Here is an 18,308-nt window from a genome sequence, read left to right as displayed (position 1 = left end):
TGTAACTGAACGACTGCAAGGAATCATAAAACCCACTGACAAATACCCCCTTCCTCTTGGTTCATGTGGGAACCAATGACACTGCAAGCAATAGCCTCCAGAAGATCAAAAGAGACTATGTGGCTCTGGGCAGGAAATTGAAGCAATTAAATGCACAAATCGTCATTCTGGATCTCAGAAGCCAGAACAGCAAGAGGGATTGCTGCGCAGTGAAAGTAGCAATCCCTCTTGCTGTCCTGGCTTCTGTGATAGCTGTGCAGCCTGCATTCACTCCATAAGACCCACACACATTTCCCCTTACTTTTTAGGAGGGAAAAAGTGAGTCTTATAGAGCAAAAAATATGGTAACTTCCCTGAGCTGTCAAGTTGAAAGGATACATTCAGGCATAATATCTGTAACATTAAATAACATTAAAGATGTGCCGCCCCCCCTAATTTCCTTAACATAAGAAATCTATATGTGGGACAAGAAGCTACAGTTAGAACTGGATATGGAACAACTGATTGGTTCAAAATTGGGAAAGAGTACAACAAGGCTGTATATTGCTCCCCGCTTATTTAACTTATATGTGGAATTCAACATGCGAAAGGCTGGAGTGGATGAATCCCAAGCCAGAATTAAGATTGCCGGAAGAAATATCAACAACCTCAGATATGCAGATGACACAACCTTGATGGCAGAAAGCGAGAAGGAATTAACCTCTTAATGAGGGTTAAAGAAGAGAGTGCAAAATATGGTCTGAAGCTCAACATCAAAAAAACGAAGAACATGGCCACTGGTCCCATCACCTCCTGGCAAATAGAAGCGGAAGAAATGGAGGCAGTGAGAGATTTTACTTTCTTGGGCTCCATGATCACTGCTGATGGTGACAGCAGTCACGAAATTAAAAAGTGCCTGCTTCTTGGGAGAAAAGCAATTACAAACCTAGACAGCATCCTAAAAAGCAGAGACATCACCTTGCCAACAAAGGTCCGTATAGTTAAAGCTATGGTTTTCCCAGTAGTGATGTATGGAAGTGAGAGCCAGACTCTTGAATTGATGCTTTTGAATTATGGTGCTGGAGGAGACTCTTGAGAGTCCCACGGACTGCAAGAAGATCAAACCTATCCATTCTGAAGAAGATCAGCCCTGAGTGCTCACTGGAAGGACACATGCTGAAGCTGAGGTTTCAATATTTTGGCCACCTCATGAGAAGAGAAGGCTCCCTGGAAAAGACCCTGATGTTGGGAAAGATGTAGGGTACAAGGAGAAGGGGATGACAGAGGACGAGATGGTTCAACAGTGTCCACAAAGCTACGAACATGAGTTTGACCAAGCTGCGGGAGGCAGTGGAAGACAAGAGTGCCTGGCGTGCTCTGGTCCATGGGGTCATGAAGAGTCGGACACAAATAAACGACTAAACAACAACAAACTTGCCAAATGAACCTTATATTGGCCCGTTTGACAAGACCAGCTACCATGTTTGAGTTGTTGTTGTTTTTTTGGGGGGGAGGGGAAAGGCTTAAGCATAATTTTGGGAGGCAGCAAATGGTCACATTTATTTATTTATTTTTAATAATATTTATTAAGGTTTTAAAGGTTACAAAAAGAAAAAATAATAACATCATATTAAACAACATCAAAAACAACACATCATAATAAGAAAAGAAAAAAAAGAAAATACAAAAACAGAAAAAGTCCATTAAAAAAATAAAACATCGAATCTTCCCATAACTTATCATTTGTTAGCTTGTTTTCTTGACCTCCTCACACCTCCCTTTTTTGTATTCTAGTTCGGTTAACTATTTCAGCAAATCCTTTCCATCTTTTCCAATTTTTGCCCTGTAATTTATCTTAATATGATATAACTTTACTTTCCCTCGTTTCACCAATTAACAGTCTATTTTTTCCTAATCCTTTATAACATTTCTGCTAAAACCACGTAAGTTCATTCCAATATCTTTCTAACGTTCATTAATTTTACAATGTTTCTGTAAATAGTCTTTAAATTTCTTCCAATCTTCTTCCACCGACTCTTCTCCCTGGTCTCGGATCCTGCCAGTCATTTCCGCCAGTTCCATATAGTCCATCACCTTCATCTGCCATTCTTCCCTGGTGGGTAGATCTTGTGTCGCAAATGGTCACATTTAAGAACTGTGGAATCGGTTATCTGTCACATGAGAAACAAGGCCTGATTCCCGCCCCCACCCCTTAATCCTCTCTAGCTATTTGCTGATCCATCAACCCTGATGGAACTAAAAATATTCCTAGTTCCCCGAATTCCTGTCAAAACTATCCCAAGGTGGTGTCAACCATAAATTTTCTCTACTATTGTGAACACATCAGATGAATTGATTCAAATCAATATTCAGAAGCATGGAAATGAAAATGCTCCCCTAAGTTTCCTTGGTTGTCCACTTCCAAACTCAGCTCTTGGCAGACTGTTTCCGAACTGGGAGGCATTGCTGGTTCCTGTCACCTGACAGCTGGAGGTTTCCAGAGAGAGAGAGAGTGCAGAGTGCTGAGGAACCAGATGCTGAGACTTCAGCTAGAGTTCAACAACACAGGTGCTTGCTATATGCAATTTGGAGACAAAGAATCCTTTATTTTCAGTCAGATTCAGAACTATTTCCTGTCTTCTTACCTATGAATTACATTTCTGTTCCACACTCCCCTCATGAAGCCCACCACAAGATATATTGCTTTCACGCACACAGCAACCCTGCGAGGGAGGTTTCGCATAAAGATGGTAACCAGCTTTAAGTTGCCCAATCGGCTTCACGACTGAGGAGGGATTTGAAATGTCCCTGGCATTTGTGGACCTAGATCCTTGGACTCCAGCTCCCATGAGCCCCAGCCAGCGTGGCCAGTGGCTAAAGAAGACGTGAGTTGCAATTTCACATCATCTGGAGGGGCCACAGGTTACCCAACAGGTCCGTTTTCAGCGCCTTGACCTTCTCCTGGTGCAGCTGCCCTTGGAACTCCTGGTACTGGATGTGCTTCGACTTGTAGTGCCTCTGCAGGTTGGCCTTCCTCAAATCTATCTTCCTCTTCTTGTGGACACATTGATTGTGTCCAGAAACAGACAATTAGGCAGACGGAGCTGTTCAAATATGGGAGTCCTATGCTGCCTATAGCCAGCCCTGGTCAGTAATGTGTCTGCAGCTCTTTGAGCCATTGAAGTTTCTGAGCTCTTTTCAAAGGAAGCCGCAGGTACAGTGTTCTAAAGTAACTCCTACACAATGTGGCACCAGACTGCTTTCTTTTTTTGTAATTATCTGTTTGTTTTAAATTCTATAGCTTAAATTCTCTTGATGCTTGTTTTTTTGAGAAGGGCCTCTTACAGTCACAAAGAAATGATTTTCAGTGCAGCTCCATAACACTGATTGCGCCCTCACACTGCCCCTTTTTGTGTGGGGATTTGGATCCAGAAAAGGAACAGACAGGGAAAGGTTAAGCAGAATCCCACCCACCCCCCGCACCACCCTTAGGTGTGCTCAGCCTTCACCTGCTTCATGACTCCACCTTGCATGAGAAGGCAGGATGGAGCTCCAGGAAACAGGAAGTGGTCCTTCAACCACCCAGGACATCTCACCATCACAGACAGATCCAGTCTCCTGCTGTGGAGTCAAGAGTGGCCCTGGGATGGCAGAGAGAGGAGGGGAAGGGGCCAGGGACAGAAGGAATGGCAGGGCTTCAGATGCTCTCTTGGACCCCTCCCCTGACACCAAGGAGAGCTCCTCTTCTGGGGCTGAAAGCATTGGCGTGGTTTGATTTTATCAGTATTGCAGGGAAGCATAGAAGGAAAGGTAAAGAACACCTATACGGTTTATTAAAGTATCTGTGATTTTTCCTCTGTGTGAGTTCGTTGATGTCTTCTAAGTGCTCCACTTTCACTGAAGCTCTTTCCACATTCAATACATTTAAATGGTTTCTCCCCCGTGTGAATTCGTTGGTGTACTCTAAGTTTTCCACTATCACTGAAGCTCTTTCCACATTCAACACATTTAAATGGTTTCTCCCCTGTATGAGTTCGTTGGTGCATTCTAAGTGTATCATTTCGACTGAAGCTCTTTCCACATTCAACACATTTAAATGGTTTCTCCCCTGTATGAGTTCGTTGGTGCATTCTAAGTGCTCCGCTTATGCTAAAACTCTTTCCACATTCAATACATCTAAATGGTTTCTCCCCTGTGTGAGTTCGTTGGTGTATTCTAAGGTCTCTACTTTCACTGAAGCTCTTTCTACACTCAAAACATTCAAATGGTTTCTCCCCTGTGTGAGTTCGTTGGTGTCTTCTAAGGTTTCCACTTTCACTGAAGCTCTTTCCACATTCAGGACATCTAAATGGTTTCTCACCTGTGTGAGTTCGTTGATGTATTTTAAGGTGTTCATATCGACTGAAGCTCTTTCCACATTCAATGCATTTAAATTGTTTCTCCCCTGTATGAGTTCGTTGGTGTTTTCTAAGTGTATCATTTCGACTGAAGCTCTTTCCACATTCAACACATTTAAATGGTTTCTCCCCTGTATGAATTCGTTGGTGTATTCTAAGTGATCCCCTATCACTGAAGCTCTTTCCACATTCAATACATCTAAATGGTTTCTCCCCTGTATGAGTTCGTTGGTGTATTCTAAGTGATCCACTAACACTGAAGCTCTTTCCACACTCAAAACATTCAAATGGTTTCTCCCCTGTGTGAGTTTGTTGGTGTCTTCTGAGTGCTACACTTTCACTGAAGCTCTTTCCACACTCAAAACATTCAAATGGTTTCTCCCCTGTGTGAATTCTTTGGTGTATTCTAAGATGTCCACTTTGACTGAAGCTCTTTCCACATGCCGTACATTCAAATGGTTTCTCCCCTGTGTGAGTTTGTTGGTGTCTTCTAAGTGCTCCACTTTCATTGAAGCTCTTTCCACACTCAAAACATTCAAATGGTTTCTCCCCTGTGTGAGTTCTTTGGTGTATTCTAAGTGCTACACTTTGACTGAAGCTCTTTCCACATGCCGTACATTCAAATAGTTTCTCCCCTGTATGAGTTCGTTGGTGTCTTCTAAGTGCTCCACTTTCACTGAAGCTCTTTCCACACTCAAAACATTCAAATGGTTTCTCCCCTGTGTGAGTTCTTTGGTGTATTCTAAGTGCTACACTTTGACTGAAGCTCTTTCCACATGCCGTACATTCAAATAGTTTCTCCCCTGTATGAGTTTGTTGGTGTCTTCTAAGTGCTCCACTTTGACTGAAGCTCTTTCCACATTCAATACATTTAAATGGTTTCTCCCCTGTGTGAGTTCGTTGGTGTCTTCTAAGTGTATCATTTTGACTGAAGCTCTTTCCACATTCCGTACATTCAAATAGTTTCTCTCCTTTGTGACTTTTTTGTTGTATCCTCAATTTCTTTGTTTCCCCCCATAAATTCACATGTGGCTCCATAGAATTCTGACTTTCATCTTCCTCACCTGTTTGGGAGTCTGGGAGGAAAGAGAATCCTGTTAGACTTTCAAGAAAGACAAAAAGGGAACTGAACACATGTCAATCCCAATCTGTACCTTCTCTCATTTTAACACCTTCATTCTCCACTATCCTCTCTATGTTCCAAATTTTACGAAAGCTGATGAGATAGTGGCAAGAGCAACACATGATCACTCCATTCAAACTTAATAAAGCACCATCGTTTTATAATACAGATCTATGATGGAATTTTTCTTTCTGAAGTGAAGAAATGATCTCAGGCTCAAGTAACAGTATTTCCCTTGTGAAATAAATAAAACTTAAGTGCTACATTTAACTGTAAAAATATTGCAATATATTGGAAGCTAAGAAGAGCCTGCTGCATCAGGCAAAGGCCCACCTAGTCCAGCATCCTCTTCTCACAGAGGCCAACCAGATGCCGGTGGGAAACCGGCAAGCAGGATTGGAGCACAAGAGTCTTCTCTGCCTTCCTGTGCTTTCCAGAAACTAGTATCAAGAAGGATTATTGCCTAGGACCGCGAGGGCAGAGCATAGACGTCAGTCTTATCCTTTTCTTCAAGCTATCCATGTTGCTGGCCGTCACTGTCTCCTGTAGCATAGATTCCATAGATGAACTACGCTTCTGTTTATTCATCTTTTGCAGCCCTTAAAGGCAGATAAATGTATTATGGCCTACGCTTGTGTGGGCTGCAGTCTGACAAAGTGGACTCTTGACCAGGAAAGCTGGTGCCACTATAAACTTCTGAGTCTCTTTGTTGGCTTTGTGTACTTATGTTGAAATTTGCACCTAGGTTGTACCACAGTATCTCCATGGAAGCTTAGGAACGGACAAAATTACAGGGTGTCAGCTCTGTGAATCTCAAGCCTCTTGTGCCTCCGCTGACAGAGCCTGAGAATGCAAGAGATGTGATTCAGTTGGAATGTGAAGCAGGGGAGGAGCAGCCAAGCTGCAGCAGGAGGAAAGAACAAAGAGCAGGAAGAGGGGGGGCAAGGGGGGGCACAGACTGTTATCTCCGGTTTGAGCTCTGACACAGAGACCCTGGAAATAGCGTGTACAAAAAATCGTAGGCTCAAGAGAATCTGCGAGAAGAGGGGAAAAGAAAGCGAAAGTGGGGGCTTCTTTGCTGGAGGACTCGGCAACTGCAAGCTGGGATGAACAGGCCGAAGACTGAACTCCACAGTGATTTATGAGTTTGAGGAATAAACCTGAGATAATTACTACTGGAGTTGTCTCGCGTCTGTGCGGGAGAACCAAGCCATTACACAGGGGCGCTATAAATTATAATCCCACTCTCTCCCTCCCTCCCTCTCACACACAACCCCAGTCTGTAAGATTGGCAAGTTTACACAATTTGCTTATAATACCATCCGCTCTTTGACTTTATATGCCCAATCCTAAGTGTAGAGCCTCCAGCCACAGGAATCGTGTATCATGATAACTGGTCCTTTGCCCCTGAACCCCACCAGACTGGGAAGGTGCATGCATTTATTGTGTTTTGGTGCTGGTGGAATGTATCATTCTGACCCTGTCTATAAAAAATAAGAGTAACAGAAACAATTTAAATGCATTAATTATAAATAGTTATGGGAAGCATTTCCATTCCCCTTCACCCATTTTTCAGGATTGGTGTGCAACATCATTATCATCAATTATTCTTGCCGTGGAAATAACACCTAAGATTTCAAAGCCTGGAGGAAGAAAATCTGCCCCCACTACTTTAGGAAAAGGATTCAAGAAACAAAGAGCTGCTTCGGAGAAGGCCTCTCCCCTTCCTTCTTCCTGTCAGGAACTACCTTCCATTTGTCTCCTCTCCATCTTTTCCTCTTTCTCCCTCCACCATCCATCTACCCCTGTCCCCATCTCCTCTCCCCTGGAACTCACCAGATTTCTCCAAGGGTCCTGGGAGGGAATGCTCAGAGGTTGTGGGGAGGGATGCGGGAGAGAGCCTGACCAGGTCAACCGTCCATCTCCCTCCTTCCATCCTGGCCAGGCTTGCAGGTTCAGTCTCAGCTAGGTTTGCAGGTTCAGCTTCCTGAGGAGCGCAGAATCCAGAGCAAGTTGCAGCTTCCTGGGAGGGAGGGAAGAAGAAGCCAAGGGAGTCTGAGAGCCCCTGCAGGGATTCTCCTGCCCAAGACATTCTGCTGCCCCTGGAGAAGCCCCAATTGGGCACCTCCTAGCGGAAAAAACCGCTAATTGTATCGTTAAATTCTTCAGAGCACAAGGGGGTTTCTTCATTCCCGCAGCTCTAAAATTACAAAAGGCCAAATCTTTGGCACAACACCTCTATGGTTCCTTTTTGGGCCCACCTTCCTCTTCTTTCTCCCCCCTTGAGAGAGTGCAATCTAGACTTCTTAGAGCTCTCCTCCAAGTCCCCAGATGTGTCTCAAACGCATGGGTTAGATTGGAAATGGCGATGATGAGAGTAGAGGCTAGCATCTGCCTAATAGCAATCTACAAGTGGCTGACATTGAACCTGCTCCCCCGAGGGATAGCCCCATTGATCCTCTGTGACCAATTCCAGTCGGGCTGGCAGACTGCAGTCCTGAACACCCTCCGGAAATTGGGTTTTGCCCCTCAAGCCCTTCTAAGTCTGTGCTTGGGCCAGGCAAAAGCTACGTTCAGGCAAAGAATATTAGACACCGAGAGACAGCAGGACTGTGCAAGGTGCCCCGACTATAGAATTGGAGAAATCGAGAGATATATAGCCGCACCGGCAGCATATCTCTTCTTTCTCGTATCTAGGGATGCAAGAAGGGCCTTTACACTCGCCAGAAGCTCGGCTCTTCCCTCGCCGGTCCTGGATGAAGCCTTTAGAAGGGTCCCGTATGCTCAGAGACTTTGCACCTGTCCATTGGGAGAGATAGGAAGCCCAGAATACTTATTCTTTAAATGTCCCTTTTATGAAGAGGCACGTAGTAAGAGCATGGATCCCCTACTGGTGAGGCTAGCCGACCTCCCGCAAAAGCAAAAATTTGACCTTTTGCTGTTAGGCAAAGATCAGAAGATGACCTTGATGGTCGCCAGATTCTGTGTACATTTCTGTAGGCGCAGATCATCGCCCAACTCAAGATAGTCCGACATGAAAAGCCCCAAACACGGTTCCATGGGTGACTCTGAGACAACTCCCTGGGACAGTTTATTGTTAGTACATTGTTTCTAAATTTAGCATTGAACATTGTTTTAATTGTCTGTTTTAACCATATTTGCACAGCAGTTTCTATTGTTGTGAGTGTCCTCTATTTAAGAGGCTTCTACTCTGCAGTCTCTTATAGTTGTTTTAACTGCGAGTCTTTTAGTTCTTATGCTCTTACAGTTGTTTTAACTGTGTGACTTTCTTTGTTTTTAGTTCTTATCTGTTTTAAGTATCAGTTTTTTTATCCATCCATTATCCATGTTTAATGTTGTATTTTATTTAGTTGTTTTATCCTATGCGTTTCCATGTCCTAATTTGCTCTAACAATTATTGGTTAAAAAAATCCTAACTGCTATTTTATCTATACGCTTTATTAATCCTGGTCTGTGACAATAATAAAGTTCATTCACAAGCGGGCACCCCCTTCCCAAGAGCCTCCACCCATTTTCAAACACCTTTGGCAATTTCTTTCACCTGCCTGTCCCACCTCCCTTCCTAAGGCTGGCATGGTATGCACATTAGTGGACTGAGAGGAGATCCCTTGGAACTTAAGAGTTAATCTGCAAAGGACTGCTCTGAATACATGGGTGGCCCTTGCATGGAGAAGAAGGAAGCCCCTTGCTTGCATCTGGACCCCCTGGGAGAGGCCGTGAATCCGCCCACTGCTCCCTCTGCCCTCGCTGCCGCCTCCGCTGTCCTCCTGCCCTGCAAAATCCCTTTGCTCTTGTTCTTCAGGTGAGAGAGGCAGAAAGAGCCTTCAAACCCATCCGTTTCCTCCACTGCTCCCCCTCCTCTCCTTTTGGGAAACAGGAACTTTGGTCAGGAGTAAACTACTTAGATGGCAAGTTCACAAGATAAGCACTTCAGAGAACTGCTTGCTCCTACTGTGTGTGTGTGTGTGTCTGTGTGTGTCTGTGTGTGTTTGGACCTAGAGGACAACTTACATGTTTACACCACGTGATTCCTTAAAGAGGGCAATTCTTTAAAACCGAAGACCATTTCTACAAAATGGAAGATTTCTGAAGGCAGCCTTTTACAAGGAAATTTTTGATGGTTTTTATTTTGTTGGAAGCTACCCAGATGGGCAGAGGCAACCCAGGATGCAATTAATAATAATAATAATAATAATAATAATAATAATTGCTTCCTAAGCCTGTCCTGGGACGCGGGTGGCACTGTGGGTTAACCACAGAGCCTAGGACTTGCCGATCAGAAGGCTGGCAGTTCGCATCCCTGCAACAGGGTGAGCTCCCGTTGCTCGGTCCCTGCTCCTGCCAACCTAGCAATCCGAAAGCACGTCAAAGTGCAAGTAGATAAATAGGTCCCGCTCTGGCGGGAAGGTAAACGGCGTTTCCGTGCGCTGCTCTGGTTCGCAAGAAGCTGCTTACTCATGCTGGCCACATGACCCGGAAGGTGTACACCGGCTCCCTCGGCCAATAAGGCGAGATGAGCGCCTCATCCCAAGAGTCGGTCACGACTGGACCTAATGGTCAGGGGTCCCTTTAGTTTTTAAGCCTGTCCTGATTGGCATGCTGATCACAGACTCTGTCCAAACAACCCCTTCGAACGCAACAGGGCTTCCTATTTTTACTGCTATCAGTGGGATCAGTCAAACCACGAAGCCACTGATCAACCAGAGTTTCCTGTTTTGACCAAGCACAGTTTGAAGTTAGATTAATATCCCAGCTTATTCCAAAGCTGGCAGCCGTAGTTTCCTGGTTTGGGCAAAATGGATAGTTTGTTAGTTATGGCTCATAAGAGACTGCCTGGTTTCATCACGGTTCACCCTCAGGGCCGGCCAAATCATGAGGTAAGCTGGGACAATTAGGTCATGAGGCAGATGCAGGGAGATATGGGACCAGCACGTTTCCAGCTCCCCTGTTTGTTAGCCTTGCTGCCAGTGCAGGACCACAGCTGGTATATTTGTGCAACTTCCCATTTAGAGTCCTTTTCTTTTGCCCTCTCTCACTAAAGGTTGGGTGGGAGTCCTTCCTGGAGTGATGCATTCTGTTTGTGGGGGCCAGGAGACTGTGGTGGCGGTGGCTAGAGTTTTTTGTTTTGAACTTGGGTCAACTTAGATTTTATCGTAATGTACCAAATGTACATTAGTACAGCAATGTACTAAAAACTGTTCCTATTTGTAACCCAACTTTTCAGGCTGTGATTCAGTCATCTGAGCATGGACATTATCTTAATAAATCTTGGAACAATCTTGCAAGGTAGGCCAGTCATCTTTAATGCGACTACACATGGGATTTCTGAGGAATTTATTGGATTTCTGAGGCTGCGAGACGTGCCAAGATTTTTACCTCAGTGGGGAGAAAAGAGCATTTTGCAAATGGAGGCAATTTAGAGGAGGAAAATAGGGGTTGGTGGAAGGTCACCTCTTCTCACACAGCTTCTGCTCTGATGAAATTCAGAGTCCCCTGCAACTGTTTAGGTAAAGTAAGAACAGAAGGAGATATGATTGCAAACGTCCCATGTATAAGAAAGTTTGGTTTAGCCAGCCTTTTTAAACTGGATTAGAGAGAAAGTGCAGGGAGGAGGAATATTCACCACCAAAGCTAAACAGAACCTCCATGTTGAGAGGCAGTGGACCTGTGACCTCCAGGTGCTGGAAACCCAGGTGAGAGGAGGGCACTTACCTTTCCCAGAAGCCCCTCAGTGTCTGGGAGCAGGGTCTGGTCTGTCCCCCCTGCTCTCCCACTGGGCCACCGACTGGCATCTGCAGCTCCCCTGAAGGAGAGGACACCATCCCCGGAGTGGGGAGGACTGGGAGCCTGTGGGGTTTCCCACCCTGAACGAGGGGGCTGCATCGTCTTCAGGAAATCCTGCTTCTCGGCATCCCAGTGCTGCTGCGGCTGCCCCTCCTCTTGCTCCTGCTTAATCTGACATAAATCTGCCCGAGGCAGAAGATCCCTGATGGTCCCAACTTGGCCTGTAGGAGGTTTCTTTCCTTTGCACTCCAGTCTCTCCCTCTCCCTGGGTCCGTGCTCTTCAATTTTTACATCACCCTCCTGGAAAAGAAATAAACACAAAGTAAAATAAAACTCAAGAATAAAAACAAAAGCACAATTTTTAACCATTAGCCAGTTTTTGAAATATATTATTACTCTTTCTATTTCTAATGTTCAGGATGTGAATGACAATCATTATGTCACCCAAATGACTCCACCCAGGGACGAGGGGAAGTTATCCAAAGACTTGGGGAAACATCAAGGTTTATGGAAGTACAAATAATATTTGGGGGTGGGGGGGGACCAAGGCAGTGGGAGGAAATCCAAAAACAACCCAGTGAGAGGACTGAGCATGTTCAGTGGACAGGGAATGCTGATCCTGGCTGCAACTTCTAGCATGTTGGAAAGGCAGCAACAGATCCTTGTATATGATTAAGGCTGCGACAGACCCACCTAACATTTAAAGTACATGGCTTCACCCAAGAAATCCTGCGAGCTGCATTTTGTTAGGGGTGTTGAGAACTGTAGCAATAAACTACAGGTCCTGTGGTTCTCTGGGGGAAGCCACGTGCTTTAAATGTATGGGATCTGCACAGCCTAAGAAACAAACAGGCAAAAGGAATATTGGCCAACAAAATCAAACAACCCAATTCATGTGTCCTGCTAGTCCCTGCGGTTTCCATTTCCTTATCTGATCATAGGATGAAGATCTCTGTCTGTCCTGGAGAGAAAGATGCCTAAGGGGCCCATAGAGAGATATTTTGAACTCCAATTTCACCACAAACAAGCACAGTGCTGAAATGGGGTAAAAGCCCTGATCTGGAAATAAATGATCCCTCTGGCTGCTCTTTAAAGAGGATTTCTAAAGAACAATCAGAAGGGTCTTTTTTCTTAGAACTCATTGCTAATTCAGCAGGGTCTTCTTGTGCTCTTATTTCTCCTCCACCTCAGCACTGGGGTTGGAAGGTCTAAACATGTTGTTTGTGTTTGCAAGACTTGGATGTATGCTAGATGGCATGTCTGGTGAGTGTGTGCAGCACCTCTGGCGTGTGTGCATGTGACTTTATGGTCTGCATCTCTTTTCTGTGTGTGCATGCATGTGCATACATTGGCCACAAAGCTCACTGGAATGTGGCCTCCAGAATCAATGCAGCTTTAAGCCCATAAATCTTCCGTTCCTCCTGTTCTATCAGAAAGAACAGTCTCAAATCTGAGACTATCAGGAGGAGAGAACTGGATCTACAGAGTTAATGTTCTCAAGATCCTATGGACACAAACTGCAATGAGATTTTCCATTAATTGCTTTGAGATTTTTTTTTCCTTAAAAATATGAAGCAGCAGTGAAATGAAATGAGTAATAATCTGAACATGAATAATCTGAACATAGAATCCTCCTTTCCTCTGCCTTCTCAAATCTGGCACTCACTTCAACCCTCAGCCTTCATTTGCCTTACTGAGGAAGGTGGAAATAAAACAATTAATGAAACCAGGCTTAAGCCTGTCTCACTTATTTACACGCAGACACAAGAGGTCACTAACTTGACAGCTTGGGATAAGATCAGATGCATTCTCTGGAGTATAGATCTATCAGCTGTTTTAATTGCCATGACAGATCAACAGAACCTCCATGTGTAGGCACAGCGTACCTTGATTTGGGGCAGGCAAAAGAAGCCATTTCCTTGCTAAATGAACCTGACGGACATCATTGCCACAAGATGCGGTGATGGTGGTGGCAAAGAGAGCTTTCAAAGGCGATCAGACCAATTCACAAATGAGGGCGATAGATTTATCAATGGCACTGGCAGAGGAAGGGGGGGCAGGAGTAGTGGTCTGCAAAGGGTGTCAGGGGGCTGCACAGGAAGAGCCCCCCCGTGCTGCACTGCTCTTCCCCCCCCTGCCTCCCCTTCCCTTGGACCCCTCATTCTGCCCCTTGAGCTCAGGACTGAAGGGAGCAGCTCCCCAGGGGCTCCGGCAGGGTCCGTGCCAGCCTGAGCCAGAGATGTTTGCCCCTGTGCCCTCCTGCAGATGCCCTGCCCCTCAGCTGCGCCCCTTCCCCTTCCTGCCCGGTTGGGGGGGGGCGCCCTGCAGCCCCTGACTCCACTCGGGGCCTGATCCTGCCAGGCCCACCTGCTCTCCTCCTCCTCCTCCCGCACCTCGGACTCCTCGCTCCGTCCCTACAGCGGAATCCGGCTCCTCTCCGGGGAAACTCGGCAGGCCACGGGGCCGCTGCTCCTCCGCTCTCCTCGGCGGGGGACAGGAAAGTGCAGCCGCTCCCGAGTCCCCCTGGCTGGCCCCGTTTCCTGCCTCTCTGAGCATCGGAGCTCGCTGGCTGTGGGTTGGGCCCTGGGAGGCTGCGAGGCTGGATGCGCCCCCTTGCGCTGTCCTTCAAAATTTATTGTATCATTGGAATCTACCTGGCATCTTATATGCTATCCAGAATGTTGGACAAATAAGTCTCCTTGTGATCTGATGTGCAGTCACTGGTTTCCTCATCAGTAAATATTTTCAGAAAGCTGGGACGATGCCACCCTGCAGCCATAGCTGTCAACTTTCAGATTTCAAAATAAGGGATCAGCAGACTGGAAAATAAGGGATGAACAGCCTCACCTCTCCCGGGTACAGTCTACAGGATATCTAACAATCCGGGATAGCAGCGGGAAATGGCACTGGAATAAGGGAATTTCCGGCAAAAAAAGGGAAGGTTGACAGCTATGCCTGCAGCCCGAATGTGTAGCTGGAGGAGGCAGTCCGGTTCCCAGCTCTGCTGGTTGGGATCATGCAATCACTTCGCTCCAGCAACCGACCTTTCCAAACCCTCCAACATTTTCTGATGAAAATAGGGACACCCCATTCCATAAACTCTGGGAAGTTTCCAACATATATAAAAAACATAATAAAACATTAAACATTAAAAAACTTTCCTATAGAGGATTGCCTTAAGAGGCCGGGGGGTTGGATAACTCCATTCTCTAATTCTAAACAGTGGCACTTGGAGGGTTTCTCTTTCCCTGCTTTTTCATTCACTGCCTCTGGTCTGCATCCATTTAGCAGAGGAGGGGAGCGATTTTCGCCTTCATACTTCTCCACCCCCCACCCCACCCCCAATATAACCAAAAGCGCAATATAACCAAAAACACACACACCATTTGGGAGTAAGGACCAAAAAAAATAAAATCGTTTTATATATTTTATTACTTATTTTTGCATTTCAATCTACTGTATCTATAAATTTTATTGTTTATAGCCAATGGCGACCACAATACAACATGAGCACAAATCACACAGCTGCAAAACAAAAGACATTGCATGCACCAGACCAGGATAAATCTATAGCGTACAAAATTTATTTTCACATTTCTTTCAATGGGAAGGATATAGGGCAGCAGAGCCAAGGTGGTGGGGTCCAGAGTGGAGTTTCTATCATCCTTGACTGTCTGCCCTGCTGGCTGAAGCTGATGGGATTCAAACCACCGACCTTCTGATCGGCAAGCCCTAGGCTCTGTGGTTTAACAAAGAGCACCACCCGCGACCCTTCAAATACTTGCTGTTAAAGTTGTTCCGTGGAACTCCTGATCTGGACCTTGTGTGGAAATGAATTCTCTCCATCACAAAAATAAGTTTTGAAGCTTTACCGCAGAACAGTCTTAAACAGTCTAACAATAAGATAAGCATGATAAAGTAGCATGTTGCAAACAATGTTCAGTCCTTTATGTAATTCAGTCAGCTTTCCTATCCCTGGTCCCAGAGGGAGATCCTAAGCTTCTTCAACATTGCATGACTTATTTACAACTGCTGCTGCTGCTTCCCCTAGCCATCTCCAGCAAGAACACACTGGCTTCTCAAGTTTAAGCTTCCTTCCGTGAGAGCTCTGCAGCTTATGCCTCCAGCGATGAGTTATGAGGAAAGATCCAGCCTCCTCTGATGCTTTTGTCAGAGTGGAACCTCTTGCCTAAGTCTAAGAGAAACTTCCCTTTATAGTATTTTTATTACAATGCATTCAAGCACAGCATTATATGTACATTAAACTTACAGGACTTGTTCCCTTCCAAGTAACAATGACACTTACAAGCAGCTTGTCACTTTCTTTTTCTATGTCTGCTTCGTATGCCAGAATGTTCTCTCTCTTTCCCCTCAAATGCTCCAGGCGACCACAGATGAGTGTCTAAAGAGAAACCAAAAGCTCAGAGTTTGGGGGTGGGGTGAAGCCTTGAACATCACGTTGCCTCCTAGTGCCTGGGGGGCCAGCTATTAGATTTCTATTTGGTAAGTTTTGTAGGAGTTTTAAGGTTTTTCAGCTGTATATTTAAAAAAAAAAGGCTCTTGTGAGATGTTTCATTATTTTGTTATTCTGACATTGCATTGCACAGAAGCACCTTTGCACAGCTGTTTGAATTTTTTTATGAAAAAAGAATAAGAATGCATTCTAAAGGGTTTCTTTAGAAGCAGAACAAGTATTTTATTTTTAATAACAGAGGAAATGATGCCCAATTCTTAGTGCTCATCCTGGCTTTAAGATTAGCAGCCACAAAAACCCTCACAAAAAGCTATGAAAGGATTTTGTTAGCAAGATTCAAGGCAAATTCCTGCCTTGTATTCCTGGGCTGCCTCTTCCTTGAGAACCAAAATTTTAAAAGATGATGCTGTTAAGGTGCTAGACTCAATATGCCAGAAACTTTGGAAAATTCAGCAGTGGCCAGAGGATTGGAGAAGGTAAGTCTACATTCCAATCCCAAAGGGCAGTGCCAAAGAATGTTCCAACTACCGCACAATTGCGCTCATTTCACACGCTTGCAAGGTTATGCTTAAAATTCTACAAGGCAGGCTTAAGCAGTATGCGGACTGAGAACTCCCAGAAGTTCAAGCTGGATTTCGTAGGGGCAGAGGAACCGGAGACCAAATTGCAAACATCCGCTGGATTATGGAGAAACCTAGGGAGTTCCATAAAAACATCTACTTCTGCTTCACTGACTACATAAAATCCTTTGACTGTGTCGACCACAGCAAACTATGGCAAGTTCTTAAAGAAATGGGAGTGCCTGATCACCTCATCTGTCTCCTAAGTGTTATGGAAAAATCTAGGTGTGAGGCTGTTCAGTCAAACCAGCTCATTGGGAAGAGCCCACATGTCCCTTGCGGAATAAAGGAAGGAATCCAGCCACCAACTGGAGCAAATAGCTGTAGACCAAAGTTTATTGCGCAACAGCATGGGGTGACAAAGACTTTTAAAACTTTCCCACCATATCCCAGAATACAGTTCGTAGAGCATCATTGCTATATGATTGTTACATCACTGACATGTCACAAAAGGGGAGGGGTAGACAGGGGTTACACTAGTCTAACCTTGGCAAACATGTCCAGACAAGTCCTTGATACAAGATTAGCATAAGCATGCCCATGTCAGGGCAAGACTCAGGTATAAGATTAGCATAGGCAAACACCTCTGAAGTCCCATCACCCAAAGTACAATAGAACTTCCTTTGCATGTCTGGCCCCTTGGCAAGTTTGGTGATGGGATTAGGCTTTCCTTGGCCCAGCTCAGCAATTGTCACCCCTGGACACTTCCTGGAGTCCTTTTTCAAGAGGAAAATAGCTTTGGAATGGAGGAAACTGGCAAAGGAGTTGATTTTATATTATTTTTAAAGCTAGGTACCGTATTTTTTGCTCTATAAGACGCACCAGACCACAAGACGCATCTAGTTTTTGGAGGAGGAAAACAAGAAAAAAGTATTCTGAATCTCAGAAGCCAGAACAGCAAGAGGGATCGCTGTGAAGTGAAAGTAGCAATCCCTCTTGCTGTTCTGGCTTCTGTGATAGCTGTGCAGCCTGCATTCACTCCGTAAGACCCACACACATTTCCCCTTACTTTTTAGGAGGGAAAAAGTGAGTCTTATAGAGCAAAAAATACGGTAACTTCCCTGAGCTGTCAAGTTGAAAGGATACATTCAGGCATAATATCTGTAACATTCAATAACTTTAAAGATGTGCCCCCCCCTAATTTCCTTAACATAAGAAATCTATATGTGGGACAAGAAGCTACAGTTAGAATTGGATATGGAACAACTGATTGGTTCAAAATTGGGAAAGAGTACAACAAGGCTGTATATTGCTCCCCGCTTATTTAACTTATATGCGGAATTCAACATGCGAAAGGCTGGAGTGGATGAATCCCAAGCCAGAATTAAGATTGCCAGAAGAAATATCAACAACCTCAGATATGCAGATGACACAACCTTGATGGCAGAAAGCGAGGAGGAATAAACCTCTTCATGAGGGTGAAAGAGGAGACCGCAAAATATGGTCTGAAGCTCAACATCAAAAAACCGAAGATGATGGCCACTGGTCCCATCACCTCCTGGCAAATAGAAGGGGAAGAAATGGAGGCAGTGAGAGATTTTACTTTCTTGGGCTCCATGATCACTGCAGATGGTGACAGCAGTCACGAAATTACAAAGCGCCTGCTTCTTGGGAGAAAAACAATGACAAACCTAGACAGCATCTTAAAAATCAGACATCACCTTGCCAACAAAGGTCCGTATAGTTAAAGCTATGGTTTTCCCAGTAGTGAGGTATGCAAGTGAGAGCGGGACGATAAAGAAGGCTGATCGCCGAAGAATTGATGCTTTTGAATTATGGTGCTGGAGGAGACTCTTGAGAGTCCCATGGACTGCAAGAAGATCAAACCTACCCATTCTGCAGGAGATCAGCCCTGAGTGCTCACTGGAAGGACACATGCTGAAGCTGAGGTTTCAATATTTTGGCCACCT

General features: G+C 45.0%; 2 protein-coding genes across 2 annotated transcripts in view; both read right to left on the bottom strand.

Moving 5' to 3' along the window:
* Nucleotides 1-18,308, bottom strand: part of LOC309363229 (uncharacterized protein) — a gene marked incomplete at its 5' end in the record, with an annotated part of 97,125 nt that overhangs the window by 46,035 nt on the left and 32,782 nt on the right. Inside the window, one exon of the mRNA XM_081899335.1 lies at nt 11,233-11,604. Within this exon, the coding sequence (XP_081755461.1) occupies nt 11,233-11,604 (372 nt within the window). The remainder of the gene's footprint in view (nt 1-11,232; nt 11,605-18,308) is intronic.
* LOC309364594 (uncharacterized protein) overlaps nt 1,319-18,308 on the bottom strand; it is a 60,736-nt gene continuing 43,746 nt past the window's right edge. Inside the window, exons 2-3 of the mRNA XM_081902235.1 lie at nt 7,336-9,134; nt 1,319-5,452 (exon numbers count right to left, since the gene is read on the bottom strand). Coding sequence (XP_081758361.1) covers nt 3,813-5,452; nt 7,336-7,591 — 1,896 coding nt within the window. The 5' untranslated portion in view covers nt 7,592-9,134 and the 3' untranslated portion in view covers nt 1,319-3,812. The remainder of the gene's footprint in view (nt 5,453-7,335; nt 9,135-18,308) is intronic.

The sequence above is a fragment of the Podarcis melisellensis genome (assembly GCF_964234715.1).
Source record: "Podarcis melisellensis genome assembly, chromosome: 2".
Taxonomy (NCBI): domain Eukaryota; kingdom Metazoa; phylum Chordata; class Lepidosauria; order Squamata; family Lacertidae; genus Podarcis; species Podarcis melisellensis.
This window is presented reverse-complemented; position numbering and strand designations above follow the sequence as displayed.